Source organism: Populus trichocarpa, chromosome 14 (assembly GCF_000002775.5).
Source record: "Populus trichocarpa isolate Nisqually-1 chromosome 14, P.trichocarpa_v4.1, whole genome shotgun sequence".
NCBI classification, from domain to species: domain Eukaryota; kingdom Viridiplantae; phylum Streptophyta; class Magnoliopsida; order Malpighiales; family Salicaceae; genus Populus; species Populus trichocarpa.
Window position 1 is genome coordinate 11,703,439 of NC_037298.2, and position 12,990 is coordinate 11,716,428.

Consider the following 12,990-nt stretch of genomic DNA (forward strand, 5'->3'; position numbering starts at 1 on the left):
AAACAATATTTTGGTGAAAACATTTCTGTCCCTCTGTCCTACGCAAACACAACGAGTGCATCTCCAAAGATCTGTTCAGTACAATTTTGTAGCTATGCAGAAGGATCCTTCGTTTGTAACATTGGGAAATTTCTGAGAATTTGGAAGCAGAGAACAGCCTCTACGGTGGAAATAATGTGTGATTGCCCAGAAATTATCACCATTTTGATGCACCCACCCGTCTATAGAGATAATGAATAATAGTTCAGAGTTTTTATTTTTTCCATTTGGACGTCTACATCTCAGGTTTATTAACTCTAGATTTTTTTATGTGAAAGAAAAGATTACTTTCAAAACAATCATTGAACTTAAATAAATACTTTGAAAAGACTAATAACTGTCATTTTTTTATTATTTATTCAGAAAGTTTAATAAATTCTTCAAAAAAAAAACTTCAAAATTAAACTTTATATCTTATTTTAATTTATTTTTTAAGGTATCATAGTCTCTTGACTCATCATGCGGATTGATAAGTTAACCCGAGTTAATCCGAATCGATCCAATAAATTATCGTTTCAATATTTATATAAAATATCATTTTGAATATTTATTTTGAGTTAAACTAGTTTTGTACCAGCCGTCCGTGTTGTCCTTGAACTCGTCAAGTTGACCGAGTCATATCAAATTAAAATTCACACAGTTTAATTTGTATTTTTACTAAAAATAAATTATTAATAATACTTATATTTTTTTATTCAATTTGCAGCGTGGCGTGAACCAACAATCTAAGTGGTTAATAAATGATGAGGTTCCGACCGATGTTAAAACAACCGGGTTGAACTGAATAGGTGAGTTTTGGTCCCAAAATGATGCTTTTCAGTCCCCTTTTCATAAACTTATAAACTGGTCCTCAGACTTTATTTCAATCACTTTAACCTTTAACTCTTTAAATCCAACAATTTCCCACATGACCTTTATTTACTTGTTAGTGTGAAGAAAATTCATGCTTTGAAATGAACTGTCTCCGTGCTGCTTTCTTGAAAGAAGATAAACAAGTGCTTTGAAATTGCACGCTTAACTTCGCTTGTTAAAAGAAAGAAAGAAAGAAAGAAAGTCTTGACGAGATCCCTCTGTTGGCCACTGGCATCCCAGCTTCCTAGAAATTTCTTCCAAACAAGCTCACGTGGCCTTTACATCAAGCGGCAGATTGTTCTTGAGACCTTCTTGTTAGACTACACTAAATGATTGTGTGTGAGAAGAACTGGGCTCTGCCTAGCTCCCATAAGTCTATACATTTGGTCCTTTTGTACTGTGACTCAGAGCAATCACGTTTCTGCAATGGCTTTTATTCTGAATCTTGGAGATATATTAATTTCTTGCCACACCCCACCTCCAGAAAACCTTCACAGGGATGATTCCTGGCATCTGCCTAGGCAAAATTTCTTGTAAGAACACGTACAAGGGCATCCACGCAGGAGAAAGAAAGAAAGAAAACTTTGTCTAGCATTTAGTACATTAAATGGGCAATTCTTGTTCTTATTCAAACTAAATGTCGCTAGGTCACTATCAGTAGGGTCATGCATCCATAAACAAGGAATAGGATTCGTTAAGTTTTGCAATTAATCTGCATCGTATCTTGGCCCTGGATTCTTTTATTGGACGGTGAAGATTGCTGGGTCTATCAATTTAACTTTTCTCTGTAATGAAAAGAAAACCAAACTCTTTTATACGTGGAGAATTATTCAATGGTGGCTCCCATTTAGAACACACCAATTTCCTTGTGGTTTCCAACTCCATTCTTAAAATTTTGATGATCTTATCGAAGCCCATCATGCTTATATGCAACTCCAATTCTTCATCTTCAAGAACAAGCCATCATCTTTTGATCTAATACTAAGCCTTTTTGCCTGTAGTGGTCAATATGGACTTGGATTGTGAGAAACATAGGAAACGAAGAAAAACCAAGGTTGAATATGATCCACAAACAACTGGAATGGAGCTTCTACCACGGGAGATTGCTCATGATATACTTTCAAGATTACCCATCACATCTTTGGTGCAATTCAAGTGTGTATGCCGAGCTTGGCGTGCCTTGGTGCAGGATCCTCAGCTTGTAGATTTATATTTGTCTTGCTCAACTCAGGACACCGATCATCCTTGCCTAATCCTTCACTGCGACTTTCCAATCAGAAACAATCTCTATTTTGTGGATTTTGCTGCTCACGAGGAAGAAAAGGAGAAGGTGAAGAGAATTCCGGCACCCTTTTCCTCTATGATGCCAGAATTTGAAGTGGTAGGCTCCTGTAACGGTTTACTGTGCCTATCTGACTCATTGTACAATGATTCTCTTTATATCTATAATCCTTTCACAGGCTGCTATAAAGAGCTGCCAAAATCCTTGCAGTATCCTGATCAAGAAGTGGTTTCTGGGTTTGGTTTCAATCCCAAGACGAAAGAATACAAGGTAATCAGAATCGTGTATTACAGGAATGGGCATGGTGGCTACCCTCGGTCACGTAGAATCATTTATCCACTATCGGAAGTCCAAATTTTAACGCTAGGCTGCCCTGAATGGCGAAGTCTAGGCAAAGTGTCATACCGGCTTGTTCGCCGGGCTTCAGGGGCCCTGGTTAATGGAAGGCTTCATTGGATTAGCCGCCCGTGTAGAAATAAGCCCGCCCGCAGGCTGGTCTCATTCGACTTGACCGATGAGCAATTCCGAGAAGTCTCGAAACCGGACTGCGGTGGCCTAAATAGGTGCAACTATCACCTAGTGGTTCTGAGGGGTTGCCTCTCTGCTGCTGTTTATTGCAATTATGGAAGATTGGAGATTTGGGTCATGAAGGAGTACAATGTGAAGGAGTCTTGGGTTAAAGAATACAACATCGGGGCTTACATGCCCAAGGGCTTGAAACAAAATCAGGACCGACAGCTAAAGATATGGAAAAATAGTTCTAATGGAAGGGTTGTTGGAGCTCTATGTGTCTTGAAGAATGGTGAAATCCTGCTGGAGTATAAGAACAGAGTTCTGGTTTCTTATGACCCGAAGAATGGAAAGTTCAAGGACATTGAGCTACAAGGGGCACCAAATTGGTTTCAAACAGTAGTTCATGTGGGCAGCCTGAATTGGATCGATACTCCCAGTGATGCATACAACCAAGGATCGGATACTTCTCCATATGTGAGTTGATTACTCCCTGCTCTGAAACAAAATCCTGTTTCTGTGTTAATTATCTGCTCCATCATCAGGTTATGATCAAATCTTACATGCTTGGAGACTTCAGATAACAATTTCTATTTGTGTATATATGAATATTGAATATAAATATCGGATCAATCACAACACAAACGAATATTCATTCAATTCCAATGTTCAATAATCCTCTTGAATGTGCTAAATGATTATCAACAAGGACCGGACCACTCATCGTATCATCGGAAATTACTTACTGCAAGGTTTTGCAGGCTAAATCTTGCCGAGAGAAATTAGAAATCATGCTTGAATGGCCTAAATCATGCTACTTGTCTTGGCCAAACTTTGACTGGTTCAGACTAACTAAATAAAATCCTGTTTACAAAGCTAGATCGGCCGAGCAGTATCTCGTTTTTTCTCTTGTTGAATCGAGATTATAAAAATAGGAGGAGGTTAGGCAAGACAAATAGTACTTGAAACAGCCTCTTAATTATCAGCTACCTAAAAAGAGGCACCAGAACTCGGCTAATTTTTCAACAGGCACCAACCCACCATCAACATAACAACTGTACACTAACACAAAACAATGTTGAAAATTGAACTCATGCTTCTTTACCAAACATTCGATGTATATGGGAAAGAAGCCTTTATCTAAGAGTAGGTCACCCAAAACATCCCACCGTGGCCCAATAGAAAAAATAGCAGCACCCATGATGAAAGATTCCCTTTGAACAGATTTCTTTCCTTGAAGATTTGCCGATATGAAAACTTGCAAAGTAGTCTGCTTTTTGATGACCTTTTTCCTTGTTTCGACCATCTAACCAATACTACCCTCGTATCCTATGCCTAATGGCTAATGCCTTTTATTTTGTCTTCATCAATCTTTGATATGAAATTATACTCAGAAAAGCTTGACTGACAAGTAGCAAAACTTGACCAGTGGAAAATCTCCCACCATAACTTCTTTTACATATTTCCTTCACCACAGCCCCAACATCCCTTCCAGGCGTGTGTGCAACGCATGCATGACTGATCCATGCTTTCAATGAATGACAGCAATTTCTCTCATCTTTATGGATATGACTGGGACGTTTTATATTTTCTTTGGTAAAAGAGGGCCCTGAGACCAAAGAAAGAAGTAGGTTAAAAGCAACACTGACAGGAACATGGCAACCCCAGTAGAGTAGAAAGAAAATGCACTGCAATGGTAGCTCTCAAGCCTTGATTACACAATCAACCTGCACATTGATTCCCTTTACGATAAGTAAGACGGATCAACAATTGAAAAGCATAGGACTTGACTTACTCTTGTTAATTGTTTCTGCAAACTTTAATAAAAACAAACCCCAACACATATCAAAAACTTCGAAATTCTCATTTATATCATTATCAGAATGATTAAGTGTATAAAAAGGAAATTATTTACCCCAAAAGGTAGATTAGTGATGCAACCTTGGATCTCATGTTTACGACATCCGCTCAACACTTCCCAATATCCTCTCTTGATAACAACATAATTGAAGATTTTTTCTCTATATTCAGAGGTTTAGAGCTGAGATTGTGTTCACTGAAAGTGGTTGATCTCCAAACTAAGAATATTGATCTTTCTCTCCCCTTGTTCCTAGACTCAACTCTCACTTTCAATCCTAACTACTTCACTAGAAGTCACAGGAAACTTCTCTCTATTCCTACTCTTTGAAAATATGAATTTTTTCGTCTATTGATCATCGTTCTTGATTTCTGCAACAGCTCTCTTCAAATAATTCTATGAGTAAATATTAATCTTCTTATTTTCCTCTTAGCAAATCCTTAAGTTTGTTAATATTTTTTTTAAAATGGTGATATGCAGGGGAGGCTGGCAGGGTCCGACCACTGCAAAAAATAAAAAGTTCCTGGCTTTCCCATAAGCAGTTTAAAAATTAGTTTTGGCCCCCTCTAGAAAACAATTTATAATCTTAACCCCCTCGAAAAATAATCTGGCTCCACCCCCAGTGATATGCCTTCAACTCTAATCATGTTTCTACACGAGTTTCTTGCTACTGCATCATGTCCTCATAGTTTTTTAGCACCATGTTTCATGCAACATTATATATGTTAATCCATTTCTTTTATATATAGTACAACTTGATATGAAACATCAAAGCCATGCAGAGAGGAACCATGTCGAAGGGTTGGGGGGGCATGAGTGCCAAACTTTGAAAACAAATGCATTTTATTCCTAAACTTTTGAAAATTTTTAATCATGCCCTTTAATTTAAAGTTCATTTTATATAGAAAATACAGGTTTTGCAATACAAAAATCATACATCATCCAATTGGCACCCCAATCCTAAATTTCTGGTTCCAAGTATACAGCAGCACCATGAATCAATGAACTCCATTTCTGTCCATATGAGCATTGGACCTAGAGAAAACTGCTTGAAAGCTAATCATGTCATTCAGTGATACACAGAACGAATAGAAATCTCTTTTTGATAATTAGCAAGGCAGATTGTTGGCTGAGAAAGAAAACAAAACTAGCCTGTCAAAAGCAAAACATGAACCTACTATTCTTGGCGAAAGACGAGTTGGAATTTATCAAGCTTGTGTGCCTTGCGCTAGTATACACCAACAATATTGCAGGGAGATTTCTTTACCGGAGCATTGTCGAAACAGATTCTTTGACAAATAAAAGAAGATATTTTGCCCATGTAACTTTCGTATAGCCTTTTCAGTACACGGTGCCCTAACCCTGATCACCACGGTCTTTTCTTAGACGCTCTAACACTTGTTTTTCACCAATGAGAAGCTCTACCAATCCTTCCAAGTGAAAAAGGATAGATTAGGGGAACGAAAATGATAAAGAAACAGGTTAAATTTATTTTTAAGGGACCCCTTTACTTGCCAAGAAAAAGAAAAATGATGTTATGTTCACATGCATTTTTTTTATCAGCCAAGATTCATTAGTTAATGGGAAAACACCTACCAAAGACAAAAGAGATGGTAAGCAAGCTGGCGTAACATAACACAAGCAGTGCTACAACACCAATGTTTACAAGCAATTGACAATGGCAGGCAGATCATTAGCTTAAGAATAGTTGCCAAGTATCCAGATCACATAGTATGACAGAACGGGAAATGGATTTTCATAAAATAAGTAAATGAAAAGATGAGATTCATTATTACCATTTGTATAATCACGACAGTCGTGATGGCCAACCCTCAAATCCGTTCTCCAGTCACTGTTAAATTTAGTTGCAACATCTACAGCATCTAACTTCGAGGATCCAACAAACCAGCATTTTCTTCGCGGTAGCTTTGACAATTTCCGCACAAGAACAACTCCTGTAAAAAAGGGTAGAGAACATCATATGTAGAAAGTCGCAGAGAACTTTGTTCAATAACGTGGACGACCAAAATCATTATAACTATATAGTAGCTTTTAACTATACATCATAGAAGTGCTAGCTGAAAAGGATATTAAGTTAATCTTTTCATGTTGAAATGACAACAAAATTGTGACTCAATAAATAATAAAAGATTATTATGAACATAATAAATGAATTTTGTACTGTTGTTCACGGCAAGTACTCATATATTAGAAACATTACATCATGAACTTTGTTCACTGATTTGGAATGTAATGGAGTCATCTCGGCCGAGGTAACCCTTGGCGTCCAAAACAATAGAGTTTATGCATGATGGAAATCTGACAAAACTTAATCACACATTCGTTTGAAGGGAAAAAGGTTTACAAACAATAGCAACCCTCACCTGGTACTGCTCTACCTGATAGAACTGCAAGTGCAGTGTAGATATTTTCAGGATCTTTTGGCTGAAAATCAAAAACAATAACCTACAATACAAATAATTGAGCTTCAGTATTAGATTTCAGCTTCTAAACATTAATGCAACCCCTATTATAGCACAAGAGCAATGGCGTGCTGCCTTGATTAGACATAAATAACAAGATTTTCGTTTCGTATGGATAACATGTATTTGCAATTCATTCCATGAATAACAAATATTTTTTCTGGGTTTGACCTTGCTAGCTTAAGAATTTGACAAAAAAAATCAAATAGATTAATATGAGGTACACTGGTAATTAACAATCTAACACCGAAAAAAAATATTCCCATCATCTACAACAATTTTAAGCATATATTGGACCACCCAAATATGGGGGGAATGAGTTTCAAGGCCCGGAAAACAGAGAAGTGAGAATGAACTAGAGAATCAAGAACCTGAGAATTTTGAGGAGGTACAGGTAAATTGGGTTTGATGATAACCACAAAGTGCTGCAAATCCCAGAGGTTGAGAGAGTAAGTAGTAGACATAAGCAGCTGAGCGGGTCCTTTTGTGGCTCTTAGTGGCGTTGCTGCCACATACACTTCATCTTTGCCTCTTGCTAGTACTGTAGCTTTAGCTAACGAAGCAGCCATGTTTTTCTCCTGGAAGAACAGGAACAGATACCATTTACCGGTATTATTTTCCTTTCGGGACGTGATAGAGTGACATGACAGATGTGATAACGAATACGTGGCTAATAGAAAAAATAAGAGTAAATTATTTATGAAGGATTTATAGAAATTTGGGAACCGGATTCATAATAAATTTATAGATTTGGAATATAATCGAGAATTTACATATAGGTTTTGAACTAAATTGAGGTTTTTCCATTATTTATTTAGTCTATATTTTTTATAAAAAAAATAATTAGTTGATCTCTAATTTAGAAAGTTTAATATTGCATCTATTATTTTATTTCCATTTAAAACTTAGTTATTTGATTAGCACTAATGTACGAGGAATGAAACATTTGAGGTTGTGTTATGTGTGTTTAGGGAGAAAATGAAAAAAAAATGATTAGAGATTTAAGAAGCGAATGCGAGGGTATTTTTAAAAAAATTTTATTTGATGGCTAATGGATTTTTATATAGCCATGAGACATACTAACTTACTTAAAAATAAAACTAGTAGTTTATTGTTAAGTGAAGATGATGACATCACAAGGGTATAAACATGTTATAACATCATTATATAGGCTCCATTATAACAGAAAGAGATGTAACCATTTAATGAACGTACATTTTGTTTATGTAGTTAGAGATGAGTAAACCATGTTTGACTAGGAATTAGTGTACCTTAGATATAGTAGTTGAATTTAAAGGTATAAGTTCTATTTAAAATGATGTGTGGTTAATCCATCAAGGAAAAGGAATGCGAGTTAGGGACCATCATGGAGAAGGAACCAGGCAATCTTGTAGGGAGATGAGGTTGGTTAAGTCATGTCTCGTAAAGAGATGATGATGCAAACCTCGTGATCACGTGATCATGCAACCCACAACGAAATTGAAAATCAACCCAAAAAAGCTGAATATCAGGTTTGAAACCCCGACCTAGAGGTAAGTATTGGAAAAATAATTTCGATCCAGAGATAACCATGTACCTAAGAACCTAAAGTATGTGAAAGACACTACAAAGCTAGTTCATCTTTGATAAATCGGTGTACGAGCTTTGTCCCTGCAAAGAAAGGTTGTTTGCAACATACAAAACAAATGAGAAGTCTTGTTTATTCAAATCATCCTAGCTTTCAAAACTTGCTTTCATAAAAGTAATATATAGTCCCCTCTAAATAACTTTAATAAGCTCTTTTTGGGTTGCAAGCTAATGGACCATATGTAGTCTATTACTAAAACAAACTCTAAAACAATATTTAATGAGCCAAAACAAACCCAAATTAGAATAAGTGTAACAATCCAAATTTCTTTAAGACAAAACACATTCTTAATTATAAAGATATTAGAATATTTTTTTTACAAGAATGTTAGCCTATTTCAAATTAATAGGTGCTTTATCGCAATTTCTACAAAAATTCCAGCAAAGTTTTCTTATAACAGGATGTCCCAAGTTATTGACTTAAACCTATTTCACTTCTACACACATCCTCAATTCTTTGATCCAATCATCTTGGATCGTAATCTATATAAATCATTTACCAATAATTTCAATTCACCTCAATAACACCTCTAATTAATTATATAACATATTAATTGCAAAGCTTAAGAGTTTATATAAAATCTAACATACATATATAAAAGTGAACATTTAATTTCATGTATCTACAAACAAAAGTTAAGGATTAAAGTTTACATGCTTCAAAAAAAAATATGATAATCCAAAATGAACATGATATACCTAATCTATATAAACAAAAAGATAAAGTAACTCTACTCCTAATGTTAATGTGATAGTCCTGAAAAGCACAACATACAAAACATCAATTAATAAAATAATTAATATACAATTATCACATCAAAGAATATAAATAGATTCCCTTATCATTCCATCATCTTTTTTACTCTAATTATCTAAATTAACATCATAACACCTTTAGTCACTTATAACTCGAGTCAACTAATCAATGTCAATATCAGATTGATATCATTAATCATTACCTCGACTATGGTTAATCAGAGGTATGTCAATACCAATCCACTTGGTATCATTAACTTTCATTCCATTTGATAGCTAATCAAGTTTTCAAGTATATGTTGATGTCAATGTGTCCATATTAACATCATTAGCCTTCCCTATTTTTCAGGGATAGTTAATCAAGCTCATTTCTATAAATTCCTTTTATATTCATATTGATACCAATGAACCTCATTGATATCATTAGTCTCTCATACCCAGAAGGACTAATCAAGTCTAAGTTAATATCGATACCGATGATCCTTCTTGGTATCATTAGTTTCTCATACCAGAAATGACTAATCAAGTTTAAGAAATGTCGATGCCAATGCAACTCATTGGTATCATTAATTTTCCAAACCCGGAGTAGCTAATCAATATTATTTTCAACACTTTAATTTCATTATGTTAATATCAATGTCAATGAAACCCCATTGACATCATAAGCCTCTATTTTTAGGAGTGGCTAATCAAGTTCGTAACCAATATATTTTCATCTAAGTAAATGTCAATATCAATGTATCGCATTGATATCATTAGCTTCCAAATTATCTTGGACAACTAATCAAGTCCACATTTCTTTAATTTCTTTCAATCTTCTTTTCTTTCATTAATATTCATGAATTACATATTTAAAGAACTTGCAATTACAACATTTCAAGTGATACAAATAAAATTAATAAGGTATAAGACACCTACTTGTTGCACATAAAGTCCCTACTCCTACTCTAAACTATGGTCTAGCTGCGGTAGTATTTCCTGTCAACATAAGATAAATTCATCACCATCATTTTATTACAACCTTTTGATTCATAATTAGATCCCTAGAATAGCAACCTTCTATTGATTCAGTATATATGCATATTTCACTTTTATAAATTTGTACATACATATTCAAGTTTCATTTTATCATTTAATTCATTAACACTAGACTTACGACTGTCTGTATTACACGTTTTAATGGTGATTCAGGTAAAAAAAGAATCTGATTCAATTGTAGAGTAACAGTAACCCAAATGCAACAATATCCAAGTTGTTACAGTAGAGTAATTTAATGAATTGCTACAATGATAGAAACCTTAAACAGGACCAACTCATAACAAAATCAAAACCAAACACATCCTCGTGGTGAAATTATATATAAGTATGTTTACCAACACATATCCACAATTCTACAGTTAGATTTCTTTATATTATAATAAAATCAAACTGATCTGGAATTTGGGCGAGCTACTATTCAATATGAACAAATTCATGCCAAAGTGTTCATTTTCAATCTCCATCGTTCTGAATGTATATCACATCCAGGTGCATCACATACCAAAAAATAAGCTTACTCCAACAATGGAAGAGAGAGACAACAATCAACAACCAAAACTTTCTTGGAGGTTTCTTTTCCATAATATTTTTTATTTTGCTTTCTCTCAAACAAAAATTGATCTTGCAATTCCCTCTAATCAAATTGTAGAGGGTGGGGAGAAGAACAATCTATCTAAAAAGCAGCCCAATACAAAAGTGGATGCTAGAGATATAGTTGCAGGAGTATGTTGCCTTGTATAGGTTTTCTCTCTAGCTTCTCTCTCTATTTCTTCAAAAAAATTGGTTAGTTATCAATGGCTTCAATAGAAGCTAACAATATATTTATATTACCAGTTTTCTCATTACTTACAAAAATGCCCCTCACGTTAAGTTTAATTATTTTTTTGTTCAACTAGATATTTTATCTCGACCTACTTTTCAAATAACATACACAAAGGGTTTTTTTTAATCCTTAAAAATCCTTCTAATATTTTCAATATCTATTTTATTTTCTAATTAACCTATTTATTCTTGGATTAAATATAAATTTTTATTATTACTGAAAAATCTAGGTCAGAGATTAATAATAAAGTCCAAAGTTAATAATATTCAACACTAAAATAAATAAATAAAAAGCACCATAAAAAAAATTCTTCTTGCTTGATTTTAGTCCATTATACACAAAGCTAACATATCCATTATAAAAATTCTCCTTACCACCATATACATTTTATAATGAATATGGAATCCTTGCAAATTATGGATAATAGTTATTGCCATAAATGTCTCTCGTGGAATATTTGTAGAATAAGTAAGTAAATAGCTGTCATACATGTTTTCAAGAGTATTAAGAAATCCTTGTATTAATTGAAATCCATAATATACAAGGAAACATAGTTTCTTTAATTTTAGCATATTCTTGACAGATTTTAGTCCTGACTTCAAGCACATTATTCATAATATTTCCTTATGTATCTCTAGATATAGTCCAAACAATGGATGAAGGTCTAAACAAACATATTTAACAAGATTCATCTAGTAACTTTGACCTTCTTAAATAATCCCTTCCTGAACTTAGATTGACCTGAAATTTTAGCCCAATATAGAAAAACATGTCTAGAAACACTTATAAAGATTTTAACTCGATCTAATGGTTGAGTTGAAAGTTATTCTTGATAGTGTAAAACTGGATAGTAAAAGATTTTACGCCAAAATCTGATTTTGACCTTACTTGATCGTATCAAGTGAGGTCTATTTGCCAAAAAAAAAAAGATTCAAGGTTTGTGGTTATTCCATAAAAGGAAGGTCACAAGGTTGGTCCATAAAAAGAGGGGTCAAATGGTTTGTCCTATTGACAGAGGACTCACTTCTGGAGATCCACCAATTCAAGCATGCTTCGAGTCCTGACACCCGTATTAGTTGCTTATTATCTCAAAGTGAGGTTCACTTAGTTTGAGATAGAATAATTTTATCATACATGTGATTTGTGTGAACCGAGCCTCTAGAGATGCGAGTCATTAAGTTAAACTGTTTGACCATCTTGTTTAATTAGTCAAGACACTTTCTAAAGTGGCTAAGGATTTATCTAGGATAACTTCAAAAATATGTTATGATAATCCTTTGTGCTAGGTGGTGTAGTGCCTTTATACTTAGGCATGGTGTAACCACACACATTGGAGGAGAGTTGTCTTTATACTTAGATAAGGTGAGGAAGGTCTTTATACCCGAGAGAAGTTATAGTTTGTGCTAGGATTGAAGAACGTTTATGTATAACTCATGAAGAGTCATTTAAAAAGAATCTCATAGCTAATATTATATGGAGTCAGTTTCATGAAAAACAACACATGAAGATCCACCTAGAGAGAATATTGAATATTGTATTGAGCCAATTTCATGGAGAAAACACATAGAGAACAACCTTGGATAAAGATCACTGAAAAGGTGACCCATAGAACTTGGTCAGGTAAACTCTTTGATGCTTAAGTTAGCACTAATGTAGAAGGAATGAAATCTTTAAGGTTATATTGTATGTGTTGCAAAAAAAAAAGATACAAAAGACAATTAGA

General features: G+C 34.4%; 2 protein-coding genes across 4 annotated transcripts; one reads left to right on the forward strand and one right to left on the reverse strand.

Annotated features, from left to right (window-relative positions):
• The first annotated feature begins 1,703 nt into the window (after nucleotides 1–1,703).
• On the forward strand, nucleotides 1,704–3,343 carry LOC7455978 (F-box protein At3g07870). Its single transcript, XM_002320470.3, has one exon. It carries the CDS (start codon nucleotides 1,901–1,903, stop codon nucleotides 3,167–3,169), a length of 1,269 nt encoding a protein of 422 aa, XP_002320506.3. The 5' UTR covers nucleotides 1,704–1,900; the 3' UTR covers nucleotides 3,170–3,343.
• LOC7455979 (uncharacterized) lies at nucleotides 3,315–7,679 on the reverse strand. Of its 3 annotated transcripts, none has more exons than XR_002977849.2 (5): nucleotides 7,396–7,679; nucleotides 6,926–7,007; nucleotides 6,338–6,496; nucleotides 5,720–5,971; nucleotides 3,315–4,292 (listed from the first exon to the last, which is right to left on the reverse strand). XR_002977849.2 is itself a non-coding variant. In XM_002321133.4 (4 exons), the coding sequence occupies exons 1-4, from the start codon at nucleotides 7,591–7,593 to the stop codon at nucleotides 5,898–5,900; spliced, it is 513 nt and encodes a 170-aa protein (XP_002321169.1). In that variant the 5' UTR covers nucleotides 7,594–7,679; the 3' UTR covers nucleotides 5,464–5,897. The 3 variants fall into 3 exon arrangements, 1 of the variants encoding a protein (XP_002321169.1); XR_008057313.1 differs by having other exon boundaries at nucleotides 3,315–4,410; XM_002321133.4 differs by lacking the exon at nucleotides 3,315–4,292 and having other exon boundaries at nucleotides 5,464–5,971.
• Between the last annotated feature and the right edge of the window lie 5,311 nt (nucleotides 7,680–12,990).

Excerpts from the sequence above, each read along its gene's own strand:
- LOC7455979 (XM_002321133.4), bottom strand. The coding sequence starts at position 7,593 with ATGGCTGCTTCGTTAGCTAAAGCTACAGTACTAGCAAGAGGCAAAGAT. Across the intron at positions 7,008-7,395 it reads TACCTCCTCAAAATTCTCAG|GTTATTGTTTTTGATTTTCA; the intron begins GTTCTTGATTCT and ends TTTGTATTGTAG. Across the intron at positions 6,497-6,925 it reads ATCAGGTAGAGCAGTACCAG|GAGTTGTTCTTGTGCGGAAA; the intron begins GTGAGGGTTGCT and ends CCTTTTTTACAG.
- LOC7455978 (XM_002320470.3), top strand. The coding sequence starts at position 1,901 with ATGGACTTGGATTGTGAGAAACATAGGAAACGAAGAAAAACCAAGGTT.